Raw genomic sequence first — 27679 nt, forward strand, 5'->3', positions numbered from 1 at the left:
ATTCATTTGAAGTTAGTTGTCATATATGGTCCAAGAATGCTGTTCTGAGAATGTTTTCTTCCAACATGAGGACATTTTACAAACCTTCTACAAACAATGTATAAATAACGTTTTTATGTGAATCCTTTGAGAACATTATTAAGGGATTTGGACAATTACAAAGACATCTGTTTTGCTCCTGTTTCATGAAAGAGGTCCTGTCTTTTAGTGTTCATAAACTGGACTCCAGTGTGTGGAAATCACAGTCATAAAGTATATGAAAAACGTCTCGGTTACGTATGTAACCCTCGTTCCCTGAGTAGGGAACGGAGACGTTACGTCGGATGACGACGAATGGGGTTTCGCTTAGAAATCCTATCATCTTCGAGTATTAAAACACGAGCCAATGGCAAAGAAATGCCATGGGTCTGCGGAATTTGCATAGCGTAACTCCGCCCCACCCTGGGGGTATATAAGGAAGTCGCTGGCAACATGCAGATATGTCTTCGCTGAGGAGCCGAGACTGAACTCAGGCGTTCCAGCGGTACAGCGGAAGTGGCAGGGAGACGTAACGTCTCCGTTCCCTACTCAGGGAACGAGGGTTACATACGTAACCGAGACGTTCCCTTTCGTTGTCACTCCGAGTTACGTCGGATGACGACGAATGGGGTTCCCGTATAATCACGCCACCTCTCGACTGTCTTCCAGTGCCCTGCGTAAGTCTGAGCTCCCTGTCGTGAACTAGCACGGACGAAGGAGTCCTACTTAACACAGGAATACCAAGGTACACTGGGAAGCATATCCAGTGGAAATATGCAATCATGCCCAACCCGAAGGGGGGGACTTGGAATACACATATGACCCCGAAGGGCTGCATACGGAGTAACACTGGGGTGTCCAGCCGCAGGTGGAATATTTCAACCCCAGGGGTGGCAAGGTGGCTTGCCAAGGGAAAGACACATGCTCAAAGAGGCTTACAGTGGAATACACATGTGGGGGTCGCCCGAAGGGAACCATGCACATGGAGGCACCTAGCCAAGCGCGAAAGCTGCCAGTGGCATAACTCTGGCGTTGACGTCGTCAGTGCTGGAGGAGACTCAGGGCTTATGAGGCTCACCTGAGGAATATCGCACGTATCCCGTCCGTGGAGAGGAATGGCGAGCAAGCGAAGACACCTGAGCAGAATCTAGTACCGGCTAGTTGAAGCGAGTACATGAGAAGAAACTGGCTCTACTCGGAGATTGTAGAATCTCGCAAATGTGTTAGGTGTCGCCCAGCCTGCAGCTCTGCAGATGTCTGTTAGCGAGGCGCCATGCGCTAGAGCCCAAGAGGATGCCACACTCCGAGTGGAGTGGGCCGTCACACCAAGGGGGCACGGTCGACCTTGCTGCTGGTATGCCAAAGCAATGGCGTCCACTATCCAGTGAGACAACCTTTGTTTGGAGAGAGCCTTTCCCTTCAGCTTCCCACCATAACAGACAAAGAGCTGGTCTGAGGTCCTGAAACACTGCGTTCTGTCTACGTAAGCACGAAGGGCGCGTACTGGACAGAGCAGTGCCAAGGCTGGGTCTGCCTCCTCCAAGGGCAGCGCTTGCAGGTTCACTACCTGGTCTCGAAAGGGTGTAGTAGGAACCTTGGGCACATATCCAAGCCGGGGTCTCAGGATCACGTGAGAGTTAGCCGGCCCGAATTCCAGGCACGCTTCGTCAACCGAAAATGCCTGCAGGTCCCCTACCCTCTTGATGGAGGCCAATGCAACCAGGAGCGCTGTCTTCATTGACAGGAACTTAAGCTCCACTGATTGCAAAGGCTCAAATGGAGCACTCTGCAGGGCAGTTAGAACCACTGAGAGGTCCCAAGAGGGTACGAGGGGAGGACGAGGAGGATTTAGTCTCCTGGCTCCCCTCAGGAACCTGACAATCAGATCGTGCTTCCCCAAAGACTTACCATCAACTGCGTCGTGATGTGCGGCAATGGCGGCAACATACACTTTCAGGGTGGAGGGAGACAGCCTTCGCTCCAACCCTTCTTGCAGGAAGGAAAGCACGACACTGATGGGGCATTTCGTGGGTTCAAGATTTTTAGAAGAACACCAGGTGACGAAGAGGTTCCACTTCAACGCATAGACATGTCTCGTGGACGATGCTCTAGCGGAAGTGATGGTAGCCACCACCGCTGGTGGTAGGGTACTCAAACCTGCCTCGTCCCGTCCAGAAGCCACACGTGGAGGTTCCAAAGACCGGGACGAGGGTGCCAAAGGGTGCCCCGTCCCTGAGAAAGGAGGTCCTTCCTCAGAGGAATTGGCCAAGGAGGTGCTGTCGCAAGGAGTATGAGTTCTGAGAACCAGGTGTGGCTGGGCCAGTATGGGGCAACCAATATAACCTGCTCCTTGTCCTCCCTGATCTTGCGCAGGGTCCGCGCAAGAAGGCTCACTGGGGGAAACGCATACTTGCGTAGGCCCCGCGGCCAGCTGTGCGCCAGTGCATCCGTGCCGAGCGTGCCCTCGGTCAGGGAATAAAACAGGTCGCAATGGGACGAGTCGTGGGAGGCAAACAGGTCTACCTGTGCGTCGCCGAACTGATCCCAAATCAGCTGGACCGTCTGGGGATGGAGCCGCCATTCTCCAGCGAGAGGCCGAACTCGAGACAGCTCGTCGGCCGCCTGGTTCAGGTGTCCCGGGATATAAATGGCTCGAAGCGACCTCAGATGCTTCTGACTCCATATGAGGAGGTGGCGGGCGAGTTGCGACATACGGCGAGAGCGTAGACCACCTTGATGGTTGATGTACGCTACTGTGGCGGTATTGTCTGATCGGACTAGTACGTGTTGACCCTAGAGCAACGCCCGAAAGCGGTGCAGGGCAAGGCGTACAGCCAGCAACTCGAGGCAATTGACATGCCAAAGACGCTGGGGTCCTGTCCAGGAGCCCGCGGCAGCATGTCCATTGCACATGGCGCCCCAGCCCGTGGTGGAGGCATCTGTTGATACAACAACATGCCTGGACACTCGTTCCAAGGGCACTCCGGCCCGAAGAAAACTGAGGTTCCCCACGGGGGAAGGTCTGACGGCAGGTCGGAGTCACTTGGACTCGGCGCGTGCCGTGATGCCATGCCCACCTCGGGACTCGATCGCGAGCCAAAGCTGAAGCGGTCTCATATGAAGCAAACCGAGCGGCGTTACTGCGGCTGCGGATGCCATATGCCCCAGGAGCCTCTGAAAAAGTTTCAGTGGAACCGCACTCTTGCCCTCGAATTGACGAAGACAAGTCAGCAGTGACTGCGCGCGCTCGCTCGTAAGCTGCGCGCACATGGCGACCGAGTCGATTTCCATACCGAGAAAAGAGATCCTCTGCACTGGGCAGAGTTTGCTCTTCCCCCAGTTGACCCGAAGGCCCAGACGAGCTAGGTGCCGGAGCACAAGGTCCCTGTGTTCGCAAAGCTGGTCTCGAGAGTGAGCTAGAATCAGCCAGTCGTCGAGATCGTTCAGGATGCGAACCCCGTGTTCTCGTAGGGGAACAAGGGCTGCCTCGACGACCTTCGTGAAGACGCGAGGAGACAGGGCTAGCCCGAAAGGGAGAACCGCGTACTGGTATGCCTGCCCCTCGAAAGCAAACCGTAGAAACGGTCTGTGTCGAGGTAAAATGGAGACATGGAAGTAGGCGTCCTTCAGGTCGATCGCTGCAAACCAATCTTGTGGCCGCACACACTCGAAAATGCGTTTGGCCGTGAGCATCTTGAACGGCAGCCTGTGAAGGGAGCGGTTCAGGACGCGCATGTCCAAGACCGGTCGTAACCCACCCGATTTCTTCGGAACAATGAAGTAAGGGCTGTAGAAGCCGGACCTCATTTCGGCTGGAGGGACAATCTCGATCGCACCCTTCGCCAGTAGGGTGGCGACCTCCGCTCTCATGACAGGGGCATTGCCACCGACCATAGTGAAGCGGACTCCGCTGTAGCGGGGAGGAGATCGCGCGAACTGAATCGCGTGCCGAGCCTGATGGTACTCGCGACCCAGCGGGACAGTCTGGGAAGCTCTAGCCAGGCTTCCAGAAAGTGCACCAGCGGGGTCTTACGAACCACAGACGTACCGTCGGGGGTGCAGCGAGGCGGAATGACCGGCCCAGGCGTGGGTGGCATAGCGGCCCGGTGCGGGGGCACGGTCATTAACCGCGTCCTGCCGGAGGAAGCCAGGGGAGGACCAGCGTCCCACGGGGGCGTGCTCTGGCAGGGGTCTGGCGACAGAGGGGGATGAGAGGAGCGTGGCCCGTGGGCGGCGCGTGCTGTCATCCAAGCCTCTTGGGGCTCAGAGAAAGAGCATCAGTTCTTTTGTAGAGATTCTGCCCCAGCTCTCCAGTGGGGGAAGGAGTGGTCCTGCTACCAGCTCCTGAAGAACTGAGCCCTAACTCCAAGCTGCCTGCCTCTCAGGTTTGTGCTGCTCAGCCAGGTGTTAGCCGGCTAAGGGGCAGAGACAGGTTGGTGCCACCCTCCTGCGACCTCCTCGTACTCTGGGCCAGTGAAGGCTCGAGGGGAGGAATCGCAGAGGGGCGGTGTCGGCGGGAAGCAGGCTAAGGAGACTGCACGGACAGATGACCGTCGGTGCAGAAGGTCCTCAGCCCGCTTATAGAGTGATCGAAGACTGTTGGGCGCAATCCTGAACCACACCGCCGACTAGGCTGCCCGTCTCAAGAGTGCTGCTTAGGCTGGCGTGGCAGTCTAAGGGGCGGAGACGGGCAGCGCCGCCCTCCAGCGACTTGCTCCTGCTCAGGGCCGGTGAAGACCCGAGGGGAGCAACCGCATGGAGGGGGCCTAGGCGGGAAGCAGACTAAGGAGACCACACGGATGGATGACCATCGGTGCAGGACCGAGTCTACTTCAGGTGGTCGAAGCCACACCGCCAAAGAGCCCAGCTTGGGACATGGGGGAGCTTAGAAAAATGAACTCTCAGACACCCCCACATCAACCTGGCTAAGCCCATGTCTGGACCACACTAGTGGACATCACCTGACCCAGGATCACGCAGGTGCTGATGTCGCCTGAGCGAGGTCGGCAGTGTGCGTGGCGGAACAAACCAGGCCGGGCCTGGGAGGCATAGCGTCCCAGCATAGGGGCGTGGTTAGGATTTCCGCGTTCTGCCAGGGTTGGCCAGGGAAGGACTAGCGTTCCACTGCGGCCGGTTCGGACAGAACTCCCGGGACAGCACTGCATCGAAGGCGCAGGCGACACACAGCACTGCATGACCGTGCCACGATAGTGACAGGGACCATACAGACCATGATCGCCGTGCGATCGAAAGCAGCGAAGGCGGAGGACACCCGCGGGCCGCGAAAGTCACGTGGACTCTCACGGAGCGCAGTCGTCCTGATGCACGTCCGGGAGAAGCTTACAGCGCTCGGGGGGAGGGCGGGGCCACTCCAGCCGATGCTTTCAGCTGCCCGGGAAAGCATGGCTGACAGCTCTGGATCGGTCCCGGCAACGATGGCACTCCTGTGGGAGGCAACGCAGTCGAAACTTCATTTCCAGAGGAATCAAGCCCGCCTTGTGATGCTGTGAGTGCATGGTCTGCGATGTGGAGGGGGGTGTGGCCCGAGGAATTGACTCGTCGGTTGTTGTGCCACACCGAACCCTCAGATCACCCTGGCCACCAGCCAAAGTATCCCTTCTCGAGGAAGAGATAAATTGGGGTGTGGCAGAGGGGACTCTACTCACATGGAGATCATTGAGTCTCGATCTATAAACATCGCGATGGTCATGTTCCCGCAATGAAAAACATGACTCATCAACGAGCGCTGCCGAGCGTGATTAAGCCCAACACGCAAAACAGCGCTCGCGACCGTTAGACAGATGAATCACGCACACACATCCAGAAAATAGAAAATACACGGGCGAACCGTCTTGAAAAAGACGTGCCGCGTGCAGCTCTTTTAGAGAGTGGAAAAGCTCAGCAGAGTGCTGAAGCGCCCGGGGAGAAACACACTCACTGTAGGCAGATTACTGCACAAAACAGCAGCAGGAAATGCGATCTCGCTGGAACACGCCGTCACACCAACACACTGAAGAGCCGCTCGTCTCGAAGAGATTTGAGATGACACTCAAAAGGCTTGTGGAGTGAAGTATTGAACTTGGCTCCGAAGCGAAAACATATCTGCATGTTGCCAGCGACTTCCTTATATACCCCCAGGGTGGGGCGGAGTTACGCTATGCAAATTCCGCAGACCCATGGCATTTCTTTGCCATTGGCTCGTGTTTTAATACTCGAAGATGATAGGATTTCTAAGCGAAACCCCATTCGTCGTCATCCGACGTAACTCGGAGTGACAACGAAAGGGAACTACAACACTTTCATGTTTATTATTGGGGCTTTGGCTTCTCAACTGTGAGATGTATTTATAGCTCACCCGATCTTTCAAATTCGGAGTTGTTATTGTTCCAGAAGTCTAATTTTGGACTTTAGATGGCACTCTACTTACCAATAAAAGCCTGTCTTTCTAATTAATTAACCCCTTAAAGTGTCAAAGTTTTTTTTCTGGCTAACATGGCCAATTAACCTTAACTATTTTACATCAAGAATCATCTCTCCACATTGACAGGTTTTTTCCCTGTAAAGGTTTTAATAGAGTGATCAGTCACAACGCATTATGACTCAGTATCATGTTACACCCACACAAAGACAAAACTTATCTAAATATGTGGGGTTACTGCTTTTTGCCTTTGGACAGCAGCGCAGAAAATTGTCTGCCAAATTTATACATTTAGTTACTCCCGAGACTGATGAAAACTAAAGAAATTATTAAATACTCTGAACATCAGAATTATCATTTCAACAATTATAAATTGTGTTTATTCTTAAAGGGGGGGTACAATGGTGTTTCATGTATTCAGAGTTGTTTACAGTGTTAAAGAGATAGATTCTCATGCTAAACATGGGCAAAGTTTTAAAAAAATATTTTGGACGAATAACGGAGAATTTCTATGCTGAAAATCTTACTTCCGGGTTGGTACAAGTTTCGGCTGGTTTTTTTTAGATCGTGGATCTAATGACGTAGATCAGAGTGCAACTCCTTATATGAGCATTTCTCTCGGAAAAGCTCGCCCGCGAGCACGTCGACTAGAGGAGAGCGAGACCGCGCAAATCAACGCGCTTCAACAGGAAATCATCGGCAGCGCTGCATAGGATTTGTTCAAGAATGTCTCCAAATAAGTGTGTATTTGGATGTGAGGGAAAGCTTACCGTGTCCAGCTTTCCAAAGAACCCAGTGTTACAGGAACAGTGGATGCAGTTTGTTTTTCCGGGGCAGCAACGGAGTGTAGGAAGTGCGGTTGTGTGTTCTGGTCGTTTCAGTGACGAATGTTTTATTAACAAGGCCTCGACGCTGGATTTGCAAATCGTTTGCTATTAAAACGTGGAGCGGTCCCAGTGATAAAAGACCCCATTCATGTAAGTACAACTGGATCAGATTTCCGTCTTTTGCTGGAAATCAAGCACTACCGCTTGACTCTATAGCTCCGCCTCCAGGACCTCGGCTTTTTCCAGAGAGAATCGGAAAGCTGTATTTTTCTTTTCTAAATATAATAAAACTAAACACTTTTTTGAGATATTAAGGATGCACTACTACTCTATAGGTACTCAAGATTAATATGAGATTAGGTGAAACTGTGCATGTTATGTACCCTTTAAAGTCCCCAGACATTGACAGAAAAAAAAAAAAAAAAAAAAACAGGATATGAACTTTATAAAAAAAAGTGTGATGTCAAGAATAGATCTGCTTAGAACTAACTTCGGTTTCTCATACACTGGAGTTAGAAATAACCACTGAAACTAGCACTGCTTATCTACCATGACTATAATGTGAGGTCATGGAGAGGAGCGTGAACATGAGTATTGATAAGTAATAAGTACCGATTACACATGATATTTTCACATTTCACATGTTCAGCTCCAAGTATTGATTACACATGATATTTTCACATTTCACATGTTCAGCTTCACACTAACATATGTCTTAGAGAATCTTTTATCTGTCAGACTTTATTGATGGGTTCAGCATTTTGTAGTGTGTCGACTGTGAGCTTCATATGAGCAGGAATGGAAAAGACCTTCAACCACAAGCTGTTCACACCTCCGACACACACTCACAAACAGACGTCAAGCACACAAATCCAGCGGTACACACATTCTCATGAACAAGCTGTTTATCTACCCAACAAGTCAAACCACAATTTGTGTACAGCTCAGCAGTAAATATATCCAACCACAGGTTTCAATGTGACTCTAATACTGAGATGTTAGTGGACCAGATCCTCAAACTCCAGGAGTCATCTGACCGCAACTAAGTCACATCATTAGGTGTGTTCGACTCCTGCTGGATTCAACCGGTGAGATTTGACGTTTCATTTGGGGAGGAATTGAAAACAGAGAGTTAAAGTCAAACACCTTCTGCTTCCTGTAGAGACGTTTTGCGTAGGCTATTTTATCACAGATGGAGTTGATTAGATGCAAAAGCCTGTTTGTCAAATACACAGACATCTCAGATGTTTTCCATGACACTTTTCATTCAGTACTTTGTGTATTGGTTAATACAGCGCTTGTATATTCAAGAATAAAGTTCAACATAAGACTATACTATATGAATACCAATAAAGTGGTACTATATCTTTTATCAGTTTTATTTTGATAAACATGACTCAATATTGCATTAAGATTAGGCTACATGAAAAGAGCTTTTACTGTTATAAAAAATTGTCTGTGTCCGAAATCGCATATTTCCCAATTGTATACTAGGCAAAAACAACAGTATGTGATAAAATAAGTATGTCTGAATTCACAGTACTCATATAAGAGTAGGCACAAAGTACCGGGATGATTTGCTTGTCCCGGTGAGAATGTGAGGTGTGCATATGATGGACACTTTAATATCCCATGAGGCCACGGGAGAGAATTTATGAATGGCAGTGAAGCGATGCAACTGACGCTGGTAGATCACATGAGAATGACAACATGGCAAATGTAGTGCGTACTACATACATACTATAGGCTACATAATGTACTTTTTCAGTGGTCGCAAAGTACATACAAGAGAGTATGCGATTTCGGACTCAGTCTATGTGTCAGAATAAACACCAAACACATGTGATCATTGTATTCGGTGAATTCGACCAAACATGAAACAACTGTGGCCCTGTCCCAAATGGCACACTTCATGTGCACTTGCAGTGTGCACAAGACCGTAATCACGAATCACTCTTGCAGAATTTGCGCCTGTAAGAGTTAAACATGAAAAGGCTCTAAATAATTATTTAACCATTTTTTACATAATTATTCATAGCCATCCATTTTACATAAATAGTGTTTGAAGAATAAGATAAAATTTTAGTGGAAAAATACTTTTTCAATGCACCCGAAGCTCAAAACGTTTCGATTTTCAAAAATGTTCGTTTGTTGTTTGTCGGAGAAAGTGGGCGGCTGTATTTGCTGCCGGTGTGAACGGGGCTTTAAGTGCTACATACAGTGATTGTCAACAATCCCAAAACTCATCTACAAGTTTTAAAGAACTTGTCAGCAGGAGTTGTAAAGGTTGTTGCAGGAGAAAAATTAACTTCTCATGGCGATTGGTGCATACTCCACTTGATCTTCCTCTATAAAATTCTGTAAAAAACAACAACAACAATAATAATTTTTTTTTTTTTTCTGATGATAGATTTTGGGATATGTCTTGCATTGAATGATGATCTTATGGCTTTTATTTATATGATATGGTGCTATTGTGTTTTCTTTTGTATCATGATACTGAAGCATACATACATTTGTGTGCCTGCTAAAGTTATACAAAGATGTCCAACATAACTTAGAAAAAAATCATCTTACCGTTTTATGTGCATTTCTTTCGATGAACGTTGGCTCAGAGTATATGATCTCTTTTTCAAGAGTCTGATCTGTTTCAAAAATAATACAAGATACATTAAACAACTAGATATGTTTTTTTCACAACATATTGTATGTGTTATTATCATGGCTGTCAAAGTTACAGCATTAAAGGGGCTATATGTAAGAATTTTAATATAGGCCTATTTATCACTTTTTATTGCCAATGTGTGAATAGCTTGAAATGAAACTTAAAAAACAAGACTTTCCCTGACTTCCTGTTTGTCTATAAAAGCCTGTATGTGAAGAAATTGAAACCTTGTTTGCGGGAAAATGAAAAGGATGTGATGATCACATGCGCTCCTGAGAGCCTCTTGTCCGTTATATGACACATTAATTGAATGCTTATACAATGTTCAGGATAATGCTGAAAGAGCCAGTCTGTACTGTAATGTCAATGTGTCATGCAAAGAAAAGGGATTCATTCAAACTATAGTCTCAAATAACCAAGATCTATATAGTCATTGCTATTCTAGAAATTAATTTAAACATCTTTTACACATGTATTATTGTTATTGTATCATTACATTAATGCAGATTTGCATGTCTGTCTTCAAATCACTTTTATTGTCACACCACTAACATGTGCCATGGTAAATTAAATTCTTGTTTTGATGCAGTTTGAGAAATGCAGAAAGTGTTTTTCTGAGTGAGATGAGTAAAGAGCGCTGCCCAGGGTCATTTTATAGATAAATGCCAAACACTTGCCTTCTTGATCAGTTTTTCTACATTTCCTGCAGATGCAGAAGATCACGACTGCAGCAACAATCATCAGAGATCCAGCTGTAGAGATCAACACTATCAGAGACACTGGAGAGGGTGAAGACGACTGTGTGTCTGGTGCTGTAATGATAAAGAAAGAAGTGAACGCATCAGTCTGATCTCCAACAGAAGACAGAGATCAGGGGTCCGTTTCCCGAAAGCATCGTTGGCCAACTATGGTCACAAGTTCATCGCAATGTCCATTGAACTCTATTGGTAATGAGGGAACTTGCGACCATAGTTGGCTAACGATGCTTTCGGGGAAACGCACCCCAGGTCAGTAAACACACACACACACACACACACATATATATCATCAGTGCTGTGGTACCTGCACATGTGTGACAGAGTGTGTTGATGTCCAGATGTGTGGTCTGGTTGCTGATGGGATTGTTCAGCACACAGCTGTAGGTGTTTTTATCCTGATATTCCACCTCCAGAGGTAGAGAGAGACTGATGCTGAGATCACACACACTGATGCTGGACAATACACTGATTCCTGCGTACCAGGAGAGAGTCGCATCACACACATTCACCACTGATGAACACACCAATGAACATGATGATGAACAGTTTGAAGAGTTACTGATGATGACAGGAACAGGCAGACGAGCTGGAAAAGATTAGAATAAATCAGAATAAATCATATCAGTGAATAAAAGGGCTTTTTTTTAAAATAGTGTTTTAATGTGTTGAGAGAGAGAGAGTCTGTGATGCCATCCATAAACAATAGATTGCTCAAAATGAAAGTATTCAATAGGCTGTAAAGGAAAGTCAAAAATAAGTGTGTAAAAATGATTTAACTCACCACAGACTGAGAGATTGAAACTCTTGCTCACACGATCTTTGAACTCTACTTTATAAACTCCAGTATGTTCAGTTGTGGTGTTTGTGATGGTCAGAGATCCAGTTTGATCGTCCAGCTTCAGTCTGTCTCTGAATCTCCCATCAAGAACATCATCATATACAGTCATGCTGTCGTCCATTACATTGATTTCAGCTATTAAAGTGTTTTCATCTCCAAACCTCCACAGAATCAGATCATCATCCTTCATTTCAGTAAGATCAGAGTTTAGAGAGACTGAATCTCCCTCCATCACTGACACTGACGTCACTGCATCTGTGTCAGCAAACACTCCTAAAGAACAGAGTTGATCGGGTCCCAAATAACGTTATGTTGGTTTAATTAGGATCAAACTATGTAAAAGTAAAATGAAGAACAGGAGAAGCCAAACGAAAGAACAAATAAATGAACATAAAAGCTAAAAATGAGAAAAGCTAAAGGAATCTGAATCTGTCCCTAAAGTTATTGATGATAGTCCTGAATCCAAACCAGAATTTATAAGTAATACTTTTTCAATTTCAAAATATCTGAAAATAATAGCAAATGCATCTCAATGTTATTACTCTGTATAAAAACTACAGCATGAAATAAATCAGTCTATATAAACATATAAAACACATTTATTACTTACCAGCCAGTTTGCACAAACACAAGCAGAACAGAACGACAACATGAACCATTTCTCTGAGCACTATAAGATGAGAATGCTGGAAGTCTGAAAACAGACTGCTTCGACACAGCAGAAGTGAGATATAATCTAGTGTGTGTGTGTGTGTGTGTGTGTGTGTGTGTGTGTGTGTGTGTGTGTGTGTGTGTGTGTGTGTTTGTGAATCCTCATATCCTCCCCCAACACAACCTGATGATCACCCATTACATTACTGAAAGACCACATATATTAATGATACATTTTTTAATACTTACTGTTCTTACAAGTGGAAAACGAACTTCAGCATATCTGTACTGATTTTTTCAAAGGCCTTAGCCTACTACCTGAATTTTGAATTATACATTGCATTGTGTTGTGTGCATGTTCAAAAAGAAGCGTCCATAAACTTAAAAGTTCGTGAAAAGGGGAATGCATGAATCCTGGCTTCGACTTATTAGAATGTTTCCCTAAAATCAGTAATGGATTCATCTTATTTCAATTAAAATGGTGCTTTGCGTGGAGTGAGTCAAATAGCGAGGTATTCCTTTTCAGTTCTATAAATAAGACTAGCCTACTGCAGTTCCACTATGAATAATGCGTCACAGGCATTCAGTGATTCACATATTCTGCTAAGGAAAAACACGTGGCTTTTTATGTGTCTGTTTAATGTAGCTTATTCATAGAGACTTCCTAATTACGTCTCACAAGATGTAGCCTACTGTGGCGATATCCGATATCCCGCCCATGCCATGGGCTGCACTGGGATTTACGCGGATGCTTTCGCTTTCTCCTTCGCCTGACGAGAACAGCAACCAAAATGCAGTAGGCTATTTCATTTGGTCTAAGAAATAGTGATTATTGTGATTTGATGTGGATAAATATTAAATAGGTCGTGTATTTATTATCCGAAATTTATATTTACACTACATATCAAATTATTGAGGGCGTTTTTGTGAGGCAGGTGTGATACATCTGATCGTTTATGACTGCAGCACTTCTTGTGCGCAGCCTCAGATTAGCCTACCCAGTGTTATTGTTGTTGTAAAGGGTCCGGCCATAAAAAGAGCACGAGTCGCCACAGTCCTGTCTCCGTGTGTATATCATTCAGTAACCTAATGTAGAGACCCACGGTCTGAACCAGGTCAGAGAATAAGATCACAACAGCAGGAAGAAAGACAGACTCTATAGCAACAGAGAAACACCGCAGATGCAATGATGGGTCGCTGGTTTGTGCTCACTCTGTGCGTTTTGCTCGATGGTAAGACAAACTATTTTATTTTGTAGTTTAATGCTTTCCCTTTTTCATCGATAAATGTTATTTTAAAATAATATCTAAAACCTTATATTATATTGTACTTGTCTAAATGTACTATATTTCCTTGTTCTTTAACGTTTTGTGGGCGGTATTTATTTCCTAGTTCTTCCTGTACCGGACTAGGAAACGGAGAAAGGAGGGGTGCACCGTAATTAAAATGTTGGGCCCGAAATTCTGGATGCACTTGGCCGAAAGCCGAAACCGAAAATGACCTTTAAAAAATGACTATTCGTTTCATTTTTGTAACATTCTATCATTATTAGACTTTTTAAATTCAATAATTTTACTGAATCTGAATAATCTGAATAAAAATAAATAAATAAAAGCCACTAAAATAGCCACACATTTGTTTAAAATAACAAACAATGGACATAAAATAGGCCTATTAAAATAATATTAAATATCAATATTTTCATATCTATATATCAATATATTATTCTTCATTCAGTTATATAAATATGCAACATAACCAGATTTAACAGTTAATTATATTTTTTAATTGATTACAATTGAAACATTTTATTGATTATTTTTTGACCAATTAACAAAATAATGCACAATTCCACAAAGCTATTATTATAAGAGCATGTGAGCAGATAGCAATTAGTGGATCAGTGAACGAGATATCCCATTTTACTAGCGTTGCCCAGCACTGCTATACACACCCTGTTACATCACAGTAGGGCTATTGCTAGTTTCACATAGCTAGTTTCACTATTGCTAGTTTCACATTGGTGTCACGGTATTTGTTTCCAGGCGGACTGTTAAAGAACGAGACACACACGTCTCCCGGACATCCTGCAGAATTCAACCAATCAGATCGGGACTTCGAAACTCCTGAAGTGTTTCCAGAAAAGTGTGCCATATGCATCAGACGTTCAGCCAACGGTCCGTGGGCGCTTTTCCAATGCGTGGTATGGCTCGGCGTGGCACGGCTCGCTTTAGCTTGCTTTGCTTTTCCACTGCAGTTAGTGCCGCTTCAAAGTGGGTGGGATTATAGACTGATTGTTATAGTTGCAGCAACCAACGAGAATAACGTCTGCTCTTCGTCCTCTGACCACGATTCAGCCATTTCTTTTCTTTTTTTTTTTCTTCAAGCAAGTCAAGCAAGTGTTTAAAAACAGGTGCTACAGCGGTGGCTGTTATTGGCTATTTAAATCTAGCAGGTTTGGTGCCTTGTGTTGCAAATACAATGACGCTGGTAGTGACGATTCTGTCTGACCAATCAGTGATCTGCAGTGTTTTCACGTCACATTTTAGTATCGGTACGATATGCTTGGAACCTCAACAGAGGTGGTACCATTTAAAGCGAGCCGTACCGTACCATGCAGTGGAAAAGCGCCATAAGCTATTGCAAACAGAAACAAGTCCAGAGAATTTGCGCAGCGCACACACAGTGAAACACTGCAGTCACTTTGAAGATGTGCATCTTCGGAAGCGAAGACACTTGCAAAACATGCTGAGCCAGAGTGAAACCTGATTGCTGAACATGGAGGGGCTGTGCGGCACATTTCCGGCTTATATTTTCAGGCTTTTTTTCTTTCGGCCAAAAAATTATTTTCGCCAGCCGAAATTTCGGTGCATCCCTACTACAAAGCTGTTACTCATCTCGATCTCACAAGTTCCGTTATAACCAATGAAGCTGTCTACACTGCACAATGAATCTCTTAATTACATTGTGTCTACGTTTATTATAATGAGAGGATTCACTGTGAATAGTAATGAACAAAAACTCTGGTGTTTTTGAGTGGTACTGACATTTTGACTAAATTAAACACCTCTGATTGGCCACTGCATTCAAGAGATCAACAAACATGTCAGTGATTGGCTACATTGCTCGCCGCTGCAAAAACACACTGTAAATAGAAACATTTGACATTCTAGTCTAGAGCACAAACACTAATACGTTTTAAAGCATTTGGCAAATCTGTTTAGTTAATATGGGTTTTTTACAATAACTGAGGGTGCTCATGCTTTGTTTGTTTTATTATGTTTATTGATCTGTTGTCCTCATGGGGATGGTTAGCTGGTCAACACAATGATTTCAGGATTATATTTTTATGTGGTGAAACCTGTACACTACACACAGACACAAGAAGCCTAATTGTTTATGTGTGTCCTCAGGTGTGTTTGGTGATGAAGTGTCAGTGTCAGTGCTGGAGGGAGTTTCTGTTACTCTAAAGACTGGTATTACCAAACAACAACGCGACAAGATGCTGTGGTATTTTGAAGACACTCGCATAGCTCTGATCAACGGACATCGCAATACAAGCTGTTTATATGATGGAGAAGACGGGAGATTCAGAGACAGACTGGAGGTGGATTATGAGACTGGATCTCTGACCATCACAAACATCAGATCTGAACATGCTGGACGTTATGAAGCAGAGCTGATCAGAAGCGAAAGTTCAGGCAAAAGGCAAAGCTTAAACAGAAACCGGAAGTGTGACAGCACAAAAATCACCCAAAAAATCAGCAGCTCTCATGATGACACCATAAAAACATTCAGTGTGATCGTCAGTGGTGAGTCACTCAATGTCATTTACATCAATAAGTCACTCAATAAGCTTTTTTTAAGAAATAAAATGATCTATTAGAAAAAGATGATATAAAACCACAATCAATGCCATTGGCATGATGTTGTCACATTTCTGTTTAGTTTCATTTTCATGGACTTTTAGTTTTATTTTCACTTTCAACGCGTTTCTTTTTTCTTTATATCCCGCGACTCATGAGTTTCTATAGACACTGATTATTCCTATAGTTTGATTCCTCTGTGTATTTAATTTCCTCCCCATTCATTCACTGTGGTCGGTTGTTGAATGTGTTAGTGTGCGACAAGAGCATGTGTGTGTGTGTGTCGAGCACACCGTCGCTCTGCTTGGACTGCTTTGTGTTTATTCTTGGATTAAAAACCTTCGTTTTGGAAATCTCTGCACCCTCTTCATCTTTTTCCATAATGTGGCACATAGAGGATGTGTTAGAGTCTCTTAAATATATCAGAGAATGGCATGCAGAACTGTCTGTTATGGTGTATTTGTCATGAGATGTTGAAACAGTTATTTTTATATTCTGAATATTTAATATTACACATCTATTCAAATTGTCCATCTTCCATGATGTATTATAAAGTTTCATGTACAAAAACACTAAAAGTCCATGAAAATGCAACTAAATAAACAGAACAGAAGTAAATTGAATAGTTAATCAACATAAAAACTATTTTTGATGACTGACTCATTTTCAGGAGAAATATTTTGTGAATAATTAAATATGACATTACTGAAATCCTGTGATCCTACAAACAATCCAACATTCATATGTCTTATCAAAAACATCAAGTCATGTGTTCTTTCGTATTGCTTAATTTTTTATTGCTTTGTGTTTTCCAGCTTCTCTGTCTGATCAAGACGAAACCACTGCAGAACCCCGTTTGGAGAAGCAGGAGTTTAACATGAGTATGTTTTCTTCCTTTTTTTTATCTATTAATATATTGCATAACATGTAATACAGTTTATTTATGCACTGTTCTTAAGGGAGCTTAACTTTATAGTTCACTTAAAACGATATTGCAGTTGTTCTTATAAACACATTTCAAATATCTATAAATATTGTTTGTCAAACTATCTTAAAAACATATTTATAATATATCAGAAATAATTAATAATGCTGATGGATACATGCTACTGGAAAGGCAAACAGAAACATGCGGCTGATCAAACATATGTAAAGTTCAAGATGACAGATGTTAGGGGTCACAGACAGCGAAAAGGCATCTCTTGTGCATAGATTTGAAGCACAGATAGTTTAGTTGTAAACAGGGGAAGTTAATCTCTAATTCTCCTTTGGAAAAATTATTTGGTAACATACACACATTTCATAAACTGTTATGGGATTATTTCACATTGGAATAGAGGAGTAAGCCTTTCACATTACAATGTAAAAGTGTCCATAGAGATATAATGTCCATAGAGAATATATCCAAAGCATATTGTATAAACACACAGTCATATTCTCACACACTAATGGCTGTTTGTCTTCAGATTCAGGTGTGTATTCAGGTGTGTTTCCAGCTGTTATCACAGTAATAAGTGCTGTTGTTCTGCTGCTGGTGTCTGCAGTTGCTGGTGTGATTTACTATCGCCACAGGAGCTTGAGAAAGGGTAAGTGTTATCTACGGATACTATAGTGAGAGGAAAACATTATGGGGCCAGATTTACTAAACAGGGCAAATTAGTGTGAGAACACAATTCCAAAAAAAGTGCAGATGTGAGTGGAAAGTTCGATACACAAATAAAAGAACACAGACACACCCGGATCATTTCCATAATGACCAATGAAATCCACCAAGATCTGCGCAAATTAAAGTGTTTTTTTTTTTGGGGGGGGGGGGGGGGGGGGGGGTTAATAATGGTGCAAATACCAGTACATTGACGACCGCAAACCTTAGTAAATCACCTTGCATGATTCATTTAAATACTCTTTTTTCATAAATTAGCATCGGGAAGGTAAGCTGGAAAAATAACCACTTTTTACTGCGTGTCTTTGGTAAATCCTGACAGAAGTTTTTAACGCCGAAAGGTTTGCACTGCCACAAGCTGTTATCTGGCCCTATGTGTTTCACACACAATTATTACACTGCTCTCTGGAATACTTGATTCTGATTGGTCAGTCTCGACATTCCAAGGTAATCAATAGCAACATTATTTAGTAACTTTTTCTGGAGAGTAATGCACTACATCACTTTTGCATTACTTTTTCTCACCTCGGCTGGGCTTGCTGGGTTGGTTTTGTAATTTTTGGCAAATGTAAAGGCCCTTTCACATCAAAAGTGAAATGAATAATCCTCAGGCTGTAAATGTAAATGCAAATTCACACCTGTACAGTAGAGGGTGCCGCTCAAACCTCACAGCTGTGCTGCCATTCTGGATTACAGAAGAATTGGAGGCAGGAGAAGAAAGTTTAATTATAAAAATGAAAAAATTAAACACAAATGTGATGTTAATCTTAAGTCAATTGGATCATAGAAGGTCAAAGACGCCTCTCCATTACTCATGATTTCTCTCAACATGAGGACAGGAGAGCTGTCTGTCAATAAATGGGGGAAAAAAAAAGTTACTTGAAAAAGTAATCTGATTAACTCATGTAACTCATGTTACGTTTGATGTTACCCCAACACTGGATACGTTTTGTGAGTTGGGGAGAGTGGGGCACACATTTTTGTTTACAGTATATATATATATATATATGTGTATGTGTGTGTGTGTGTGTGTATACAATATCCCATTCTGAGTGTTTAATTTTGTGTATGTGATTGTTTTTTTAAAGCAGACAGGGAGAAAACCAAAGGACTTTACGAAGGACTGGAAAAAGATGAGGTAAGATACTGTACTGAACTTCTTTACTTCAGAGATCTGTGTTTGATTTCCCCTGCACTGACAAACTCATCCTAATGGCAAAGCAACTCATTTACCAGAATCCAACTCACTGATAGATGACAGATGTGCTGATTCTCTCTCTCTCTCTCTCTCTCTCTCTCTCTCTCTCTCTCTCTCTCTCTCTCTCTCTCTCTCTCTCTCTCTCTCTCTCTCTCTCTCTCTCTCTCTCTCTCTCTCTGCAGAATAAAAATACAGATTGTGTGATTTGAGAGGATCCCAGCAGGATCAGTGTCCGACTACTTTAACATTATTACCATTGAAAAATACTGACAAAGCACTGAAAGTAATGACAAAGTTGTGTTTTATTTTCTTGGATAATTATTTATTCATTTATATATATATATATATATATATATATATATATATATATATATATATATATATATATATATATATATATATACGTATTCATTATTTCCCTCGTTGCTGTTCAATCTAATGATTGTGTGGTTTTGCTGGATATTTGATTGTTTTTGAGGGATATTTTCTTAATTTAAATGTGGGTAAAATCACAGGATGATGTTTTGAGCAGTAATTTCCATTGCTTTTGCTTTGATATTATAACACTAACTAAGATTATTTAATAAACCTCATGTTAAATGTGACAGTCACTCAGTGCACGTTTACATTTAGTCATTTAGCAGACATTTTTATTCACATCAACAGATGAGCATCACATGCACTTTATCACAGGAGTTATTATAATAAATGTCAGATGAATATTAATGCATGTGGTCACTAGTTATACCATCAGAAAAAGACATGAAGTCACTGTTCAGAAATATTACTGTCTTCAGGCCTCAGAGGGTGAAATGATCTTTCAAGCTTATAAAATTGTAATGTCTATAATGTTACTGAACGTTTAAAAATCAGTTAAAAATCCCATTTATGTTCTCCATAAACTTATTTGTAATGATTCTGTATAAAACTAACACACATCTATCAGTAACAATATTTATTTAATTTACAAATTCCACATGAAAAACTACAATATCTATAATCCTGAAGAAAAGAGAATCATGTGTTCATTGTCTGATATGTGGCCTCTTACCTCAGTCTTATTTTTCTGTTTTATTTTGCTTCAAATCAGTTTGTAATGTTGTGATTCATGAAGACGGCTGCTAGAATGTGAAATATGGAGAAGATGAATGTGATAAACACATCCAAAACAGAAATGACACTGTCACTGTTTACACTGCATTATCATATTTATTCAACACTACAATGTAATGTCTATAATAAATAAAAAACTCTTCAGATTTCCTGTGGCATGTTGTTGCTCGTGTTTTTATTATTGAATTGTGTTTAGTGTATTTCTATTTAATTCAATAATTAAAATAATCAAGCCATTATGTAATAATAGTTGTATATTTTAAACATATTCATTCATCATGGATTGCATTAGTTGGTCCAGACAAACTTAGCAGAATCATTAAGTCTGAATATTTTTTTGTTATACAACGACTTCAATAAAAAGAAAGGCTGTTGTTTTATTGGCATTACAGATATTTCTAAATTTGTGTTTATACAGCGTTAGCAGCTTTTGGTACAATTAAAACAAAGCAAAGTGAAAATGTGCAAACCAATTAAACGTAAAATAAGAAACATAGCATAGAAATATAAAATGGATAGCACTTAAATGAAATATTGATAAATTCTTGTATTGGCGTCCAGATGGACCCAACATACTCACTTTGGAGAAAAGCATCTAAAATGCAGACCTGTAAATCACTATTATAGATTAAAACTCACAATATTGTGATATCTATTGGATGTTTTATTATTATTATTATTATTATTATTATTCAATGCCACAAAAAAAACATAATCACATTATTTACATTAGCTGCCAGAAAGAGAGAAAAAATACATAAAGCACTAAAAATGCACACATTTCTAACATGGATATGAATATCATTAATATAGATTTCTAAATATTTCCAGAATAGTTTTATAGAAGACTAATAGACTTACAGTAGACAAAATAAAACAGATTCAAAATAACTGGACAAATTCAATGTTATCTACTCTGTTATTGATCATCATTGATCAGAAGAACAGCGGCTGGTTATCGCTCTGTTACTGCATGTTGATGTGATATTGCAGGGCATTGTGTGTGAGAGAGATACATTTACTAATATTATACTATTTAAATATTGAAAAAATAGAAAGAATACGTCGAGCAGTCGTTAAAGGGGGGGTGAAATGCTATTTCATGCATACTGAGTTTTTTACACTGGTAAAGAGTTGGATTCCCATGCTAAACATGGACAAAGTTTCAAAAACTAAGTTGTACGTTTGAAGGAGTATTTTTGTTCCAAAAATACTCCTTCCGGTTTGTCACAAGTTTCGGAAAGTATTTTTCGAGTATGGCTCTGTCTTACGTAAGATAGGGCGGAATTTCCTTATATGGGTCCTAAGGGCACTTCTCCGGTAAGATCGCGGCCGCGCGCGCACTCGTAGACTAGAGCAAGAGAGTGAAAGCAGTTCGCCATCAAAGCGCCCTGCCCGGCTTTTGGGAAGTCAATGTCACCAAAGAAGTGTGTTTTTGGTTGCCAGGGCAAGACAACCCTGCACAGATTCCCAAAGAACCCAGCGTTAAGGAACCCGTGGATGGAGTTTGTTTTCCTGAGCATAAACGGAGTTGTGTAAGACTGTTGTTCCCTGCATTTCGACGATGATTGTTTTATAAACAAAGCCCAGATCGTCTAGTCGCAATGATAAAGGTTCGCGGTCGTACGTTGGAACCGGACGGTGAGTAACTGTTGAACAAATAATGTCTCTGTGTGTTGTCACTAGCTCGGCGCGTTAGCACAGCTAAGCTTCGCCCACACGGCCCGCCCCCAGCCGCTCGGTTTTTTCCGGAAAGACTCGGTACACCCTATCTTTCTTTGATTAATATAATAAAACAAAAGACTTTTTGGAGATATGAAGGATGCAATATTACTCTATAGGTACTCGAGATTAACAGGAGATTGAGTGAAAATGAGCATTTCACCCCCCCTTTAACCTGTCTCTTTCCTTATTTTCATAAACTGATGTGATTCATAAACAATATATGATTCATATTAAAGGTTGGTTGTTTGGTTAATGGCTTATGGTTTAGTAATCCTTATAGAGAAAATACATATATATATATATATATACATACACACACTCACCCCTAAAGGATTATTAGGAACACCTGTTCAATTTCTCATTAATGAAATTATCTAATCAACCAATCACATGGCAGTTGCTTAAATGCATTTAGGGGTGTGGTCCTGGTCAAGACAATCTCCTGAACTCCAAACTGAATGTCAGAATGGGAAAGAAAGGTGATTTAAGCAATTGTGAGCGTGGCATGGTTGTTGGTGCCAGACGGGCCGGTCTGAGTAGTTCACAATCTGCTCAGTTACTGGGATTTTCACGCACAACCATTTCTAGGGTTTACAAAGAATGGTGTGAAAAGGGAAAAACATCCAGTATGCGGCAGTCCTGTGGGCGAAAATACATTGTTGATGCTAGAGGTCAGAGGAGAATGGGCCGACTGATTCAAGCTGATAGATACCACTCATCTCCACTACAAATAGGAAAAAGAGGCTACAATTTGCACGAGCTCACCAAAATTGGGCAGTTGAAGACTGGAAAAATGTTGCCTGGTCTGATGAGTCTCAATTTCTGTTGAGACATTCAGATGGTAGAGGCAGAATTTGGCGTAAACAGAATGAGAACATGGATCCATCATGCCTTGTTACCACTGTGCAGGCTGGTGGTGGTGGTGTAATGGTGTGGGGGATGTTTTCTTGGCACACTTTAAGCCCCTTAGTGCCAATTGGGCATCATTTAAATGCCACGGCCTACCTGAGCATTGTTTCTGACCATGTCCATCCCTTTATGACCACCATGTACCCATCCTCTGATGGCTTCTTCCAGCAGGATAATGCACCATGTCACAAAGCTCGAATCATTTCAAATTGGTTTCTTGAACATGACAATGAGGTCACTGTACTAAAATGGCCCCCACAGGCACCAGATCTCAACCCAATAGAGCATCTGTGGGATGTGGTGGAACGGGAGCTTCGTGCCCTGGATGTGCATCCCACAAATCTCCATCAACTGCAAGATGCTATCCTATCAATATGGGCCAACATTTCTAAAGAATGCTTTCAGCACCTTGTTGAATCAATGCCACGTAGAATTAAGGCAGTTCTGAAGGCGAAAGGGGGTCAAAAACAGTATTAGTATGGTGTTCCTAATAGTGATGGCCGGTTCGTGAACGAATCGTTCTTTTGAACCGGTTCTTTTTAGTGAACTGGTCGAACCAGTACACTTAATCGGACTGAATCGTTCGAAACAGTTCGCGTCTTGCGTCAGTGCTTGAAGTTAAGTTACTCACTTTCGGACATGCCTGAGTCCTGACTCCTGACAGTCCCTTCGACTCAAAATAAACCAATATCCCGGAGTAGGCATATATGTTACTCCAGTAAATCCAACAGTTCACTGAACTGAGATGTTGTGCTGAGAGAAGTGATGAGCACGAGCAGTTGATACTGAGCATGCGCGCACTACCGAACGTACAGGTACAGCGGTTCTCGGATCACCAGTACAGAACCGAGAACTGTTTATTTCGGACACGTTCGATACGGAGAACCGATGAGCTGATGAGCTGAGCATGCGTGCGATTTTTTTCAGAGGGACGAAATGCATGTTTTATTTTATTGAACATCAATAAGTGTATACAAAATAAAACATGTTAGAAACATGTTTATCACATAGGCTACTGCCTTTTCACTGTATTATTTTAAAGATTGGAATGAATGGATTATAAAACTAAACATTATTATACTAAAACATTATTTTCAGGAACAGATAATTTAATTTCTAAGTAAGGTGATATACATTTTTGATGTAAACTCTTGCCAAGGTTTTAAAGGGTGCATTAAATGTTTATAATGTGTTAATCAAAACATAACGTATTAAACATACTGGAGACATGCATCGAGTTTTTAGTTTTGTCGACTGAATAAGGCTATAGCCTAGTAAGGTTTCAGTAGTTTTCAGCTCACACACAGGCATGCTACGGTTCGGTTCTCGAGTCAAGAACTGGTTGTTGCAGCAGTTCTCGGATCACCAGCACAGAACCGAGAACTGTTTCTTTCGGACACGTTCGATACGGAGAACCGATGAGCTGGAAAGACTGCGCATGCGTGATCGCACCGTCTCTGAACCGAACTTTCTTTTGGCCAAGTTCAACTGATGCTGTGTTTATACTGTCTATGTGCTGTGCTGATACATGAGCACGGGTGAACCAAGGACTTGAATGAGGGGCCAATTTCGGCGAAATGTAAGTTTATTTAAATACAAATAAAATAAAATTGATGAAGACCAGTTTATTCACTTTAAGACATGTAAAACATCCGCGTTTGCGCATCGCCTTAGGCCTACTACAGGGTTCATTTTCAAAACGTAAATGTAAGAAACCTATCCAAGATGATTATGACAATGAGTACTATTATTTAACTGAAGTTATGATTACAAATGCCTTTATTTTAATGTATATTTATACGCCGGGATGATAGAATTGACGTCATTACGTGATGACGTAAAAGAACTGGTGAACCAGTTTTTTGAACCGGTTCATTGAAACGAACTGTCCGAAAGAACCGGTTCGCGGAAAAGAACCGGACTTCCCATCACTAGTTCCTAATAATCCTTTAAGTGAGTGTAATATATATATATATATATATATATATATATCCTCTAACGTGTTACGATGTGTACATTTACACTATGTGTTTTAAATAAACTGTTTAATGCTATAATGTGTTTTTATTCAACTGTAGTGAATGTGACATACATAATTCACCTTTGTTGTTAAGCGTAGTTCTATACACTGTTCATTATAAATGCAGCACTTTGTTATTAGCGTGTTTCTTCATAACTGTTCAGGGATCGCGGTCCCTTTAAATGTTCTGAATGCGTGATGACATGGGAGCTTGGCAGCGCCATTGTTTTTCTGCTTCTAAATAAAAGACACGCATTCGTGTGCTCAACATGAGAAATTTTACCTTTGCTTATACCTCTTGAAGCTCTGACGTCATTGACCAGAAGAACAACAGCAGCCGCAGAAGCCACGCCTATCAGCGCAGTGACGACCAATCGCAGCACAGCTTCAACTGAATCACAACAGGGGGCGTGGCTTTCCGGAGAAACTATTGAAACAAATTATAAATTAAATTAAGATTTAAAAAAAGTTGCCTTTAGTCTTTCATGAATTAAAAAAGGTCTAATTGTCTGTTCCACACAAGAAAAAAACATTAGGAACAGTTTAAAAAAAACAAAAAAACATGAGATGACAGAAGCTCATTAATCATGTCTGGCATCTTAAAGGTATAGCGGAGGATTTTCCCCGAATTTTAGAAAAGAACCACCCTCTCCACTTTTTGAAAAAATGCACATGCGCAACACTCTACCTGCTCCCGAGAGGGAACGCCTATCAAACGTATGCACGTGCTAATCATAGCTTACATTTACTTTTACTAGCAGTGATTTTAAATGGATTTCTCCAAATAGCATGCCAGACTTTACCTGTCAAGTAGAAACTTCGCGACTGAGGCATCAGTGGGAAGCCCAACCTATTTTGAGCGCACGCCATCGTGTGAATCGTGTGCACGAGCACGTACGACGGCCTTACGTAAACATATCACCACAATGATTGACACTTAAGTGGACCAATAGTATAGGTTACCCACCCGGAAAAAGAAAATCCTCCGCTATACCTTTAAGTTATAAGTCTCAATAAAATCCACACATAGTGAATATTATCATCAGTGCTGTGGTACCTGCACATGTGTGACAGAGTGTGTTGATGTCCAGATGTGTGGTCTGGTTGCTGATGGGATTGTTCAGCACACAGCTGTAGGTGTTTTTATCCTGATATTCCACCTCCAGAGGTAGAGAGAGACTGATGCTGAGATCAGACGCACTGATGCTGGACAAAACAATAATTCAACACTGATGAACACACAAATGAACACGATGATATCCAGAATAAATCACATCAGTGAATAAAAGGGCAGTTTTTTTTTCATTGTTTTAATGTGTTGAGAGAGAGAGAGAGTTTGTGATGTCATTCATAAACAATAGACTGCTCAAAATGAAAGTATTCAATGGGCTGATAAGGAAAGTAAAAAATAATTGTGTAAAAATGATTTAACTCACCATAGACAGTGAGATTGAAACTCTTGATCACATATCTTTGATCTCTAGTTGATAATCTCCAGTATGTTCAGTTGTGGTGTTTGTGATGATCAGAGATCCAGTTTGCTCTCTGCTTAATCTGTATGCATCAGCGGCGCTAGGGAGAGGCTAGCAAGTGCTTGCCTTCAGCACCCCCAAGAAAGACCAAAGCACCCCGATAGCACCCCCAAAAATAATTTCTGGAAGCAATTATATTCAGGCTGTATTCTATGGAAGCCCTGAGCCGCATTTTGAAGAACAAAAAAGTGAACTTATATTGTTATTTCGAGATATTAAGTCGATATTTCAACATAATGTCTAATTATTTTGACATAACACGGGGACATTCTAATCTGCATTAAGCCTCATTCAGGGACGTGCAGTCAGGGTAGGCAGGGTAGGCAGTGCCTCACCAAAGGAAATGTTGACATTACATTTATTAATTCCAAGAACTTTATTAATTCACCACATTATTAATTGCATTTATTTTATTCCAAATATAAATTTTTGTAACAAAAATGTTCAGGAATACACACATAATATACTAATTTTGCCATTGTTTGCTCCTAAAACCATTGTTTCATGCAGGAAATTCAAAGCCATATGGCCATTGAGGCAGAGGTTAGCAGTGCCTCTTTGGTCCATAGAACGTAGTTTACGTAGGTTTGCGCATGCGCAGTCAGTTCTCATGCTGTCTTGAATGATCAACATTGAGGCAGAGACCGAGCTTGCTTCATGTCACGTGACCCACTCGCTCTCGGGCTTGGCAACCGACGTCACTGCGCAGTGCATTCTGGGACGTAAACAAGAGTGCGCCGCCATTTTGTGAGGCCACATCGGGCGAGATTTAAAACAATCACTTACTACACGAAACAATGTTGAAAAGTCGATTAAAAGAACGAAATGTACTATACAGAGACAAACTTCTACCTGACGCAAGAAAACGGTACATGGAAAAGATGTCATTGATCGGAAATATGGATCCGTATGAGGTGCCTGCAAGAGAATATAGTTACTCGAGACCCCGACGATTTACCTCCTCTGACATTTCCAGATATTTTTGTTTATTTAGTCTGTGGTGTGAGTGCTTATTCCGAGGCTCAGTTTCGTAATTATAAATCTATGGAGGAAGCCCACGTTCAGTTCACAAATGGCTGGGTTCATGACTTGGAAGCCTACAAACCGCCGAGTTGTGAAAACACTGTTGTTCGTACAAAGGTGCGTATCATCTTGCTTACCTAGTTGTGATTAGTAAAACTCCTGACTACCTACTATAGTGTTTTGTCCTCTGTAGAGGACATTATGTTTTAGCGATTTCTCTGAGACATTACATGTCCTGTACAGAGCACATTCAGGGCTTTTCAGAGATAAGTTACCAAATGATTGTATGTTTCACCATGACAACTGCGTGTCGGTGTGTGCGCGTAGCGCAGTTTGTAGGAGCGAATAAGCTGTTTTTGTACTTTAAAGCTGTACTGCTGACACAATGTTTTCTGACTGTAGCATATTCAAATCCTGGTGCGCCGTCACCAGACCAATAGTGTGTGTGTGTGGCT

General features: G+C 42.1%; 2 protein-coding genes across 5 annotated transcripts; one reads left to right on the top strand and one right to left on the bottom strand.

Annotated features, from left to right (window-relative positions):
- Positions 1-7983: 7983 nt before the first annotated feature.
- Positions 7984-12235, bottom strand: LOC307169947 (uncharacterized protein). Its single transcript, XM_079890831.1, has 6 exons — positions 12135-12235; positions 11468-11797; positions 10991-11272; positions 10606-10740; positions 9841-9908; positions 7984-9621 (listed from the first exon to the last, which is right to left on the bottom strand). The coding sequence occupies exons 1-6, from the start codon at positions 12181-12183 to the stop codon at positions 9568-9570; spliced, it is 918 nt and encodes a 305-aa protein (XP_079746957.1). The 5' UTR covers positions 12184-12235; the 3' UTR covers positions 7984-9567.
- A 689-nt stretch (positions 12236-12924) lies between these two features.
- On the top strand, positions 12925-20170 carry LOC307169966 (uncharacterized protein). 4 transcript variants are annotated; one of them, XM_079890861.1, is made up of 6 exons: positions 12925-13110; positions 13317-13407; positions 15589-15987; positions 16857-16922; positions 17508-17627; positions 18793-18932. In XM_079890861.1, exons 2-6 carry the CDS (start codon positions 13362-13364, stop codon positions 18915-18917), a joined length of 756 nt encoding a protein of 251 aa, XP_079746987.1. In that variant the 5' UTR covers positions 12925-13110; positions 13317-13361; the 3' UTR covers positions 18918-18932. The 4 variants fall into 4 exon arrangements, with proteins under 4 accessions (XP_079746987.1, XP_079746989.1, XP_079746988.1 ...); XM_079890863.1 differs by lacking the exon at positions 12925-13110 and adding an exon at positions 19993-20170 and having other exon boundaries at positions 18793-18842; XM_079890862.1 differs by lacking the exon at positions 12925-13110 and adding an exon at positions 14221-14378 and having other exon boundaries at positions 13359-13407; positions 18796-18932.
- Positions 20171-27679: the final 7509 nt, after the last annotated feature.

Source organism: Squalius cephalus (genome assembly GCF_949319135.1).
Source record: "Squalius cephalus genome assembly, chromosome: 13".
Classification (NCBI taxonomy): Eukaryota; Metazoa; Chordata; class Actinopteri; order Cypriniformes; family Leuciscidae; genus Squalius; species Squalius cephalus.

Excerpts from the sequence above, each read along its gene's own strand:
- LOC307169947 (XM_079890831.1), bottom strand. The coding sequence starts at position 12,183 with ATGGTTCATGTTGTCGTTCTGTTCTGCTTGTGTTTGTGCAAACTGGCT. Across the intron at positions 11,798-12,134 it reads GTGTTTGTGCAAACTGGCTG|GAGTGTTTGCTGACACAGAT; the intron begins GTAAGTAATAAA and ends TCTGTTCTTTAG. Across the intron at positions 10,741-10,990 it reads ACTCTGTCACACATGTGCAG|CACCAGACACACAGTCGTCT; the intron begins GTACCACAGCAC and ends TTATCATTACAG.
- LOC307169966 (XM_079890860.1), top strand. The coding sequence starts at position 14,330 with ATGCATCAGACGTTCAGCCAACGGTCCGTGGGCGCTTTTCCAATGCGT. Across the intron at positions 16,923-17,507 it reads GAAGCAGGAGTTTAACATGA|ATTCAGGTGTGTATTCAGGT; the intron begins GTATGTTTTCTT and ends GTTTGTCTTCAG. Across the intron at positions 17,628-18,792 it reads CCACAGGAGCTTGAGAAAGG|CAGACAGGGAGAAAACCAAA; the intron begins GTAAGTGTTATC and ends GTTTTTTTAAAG.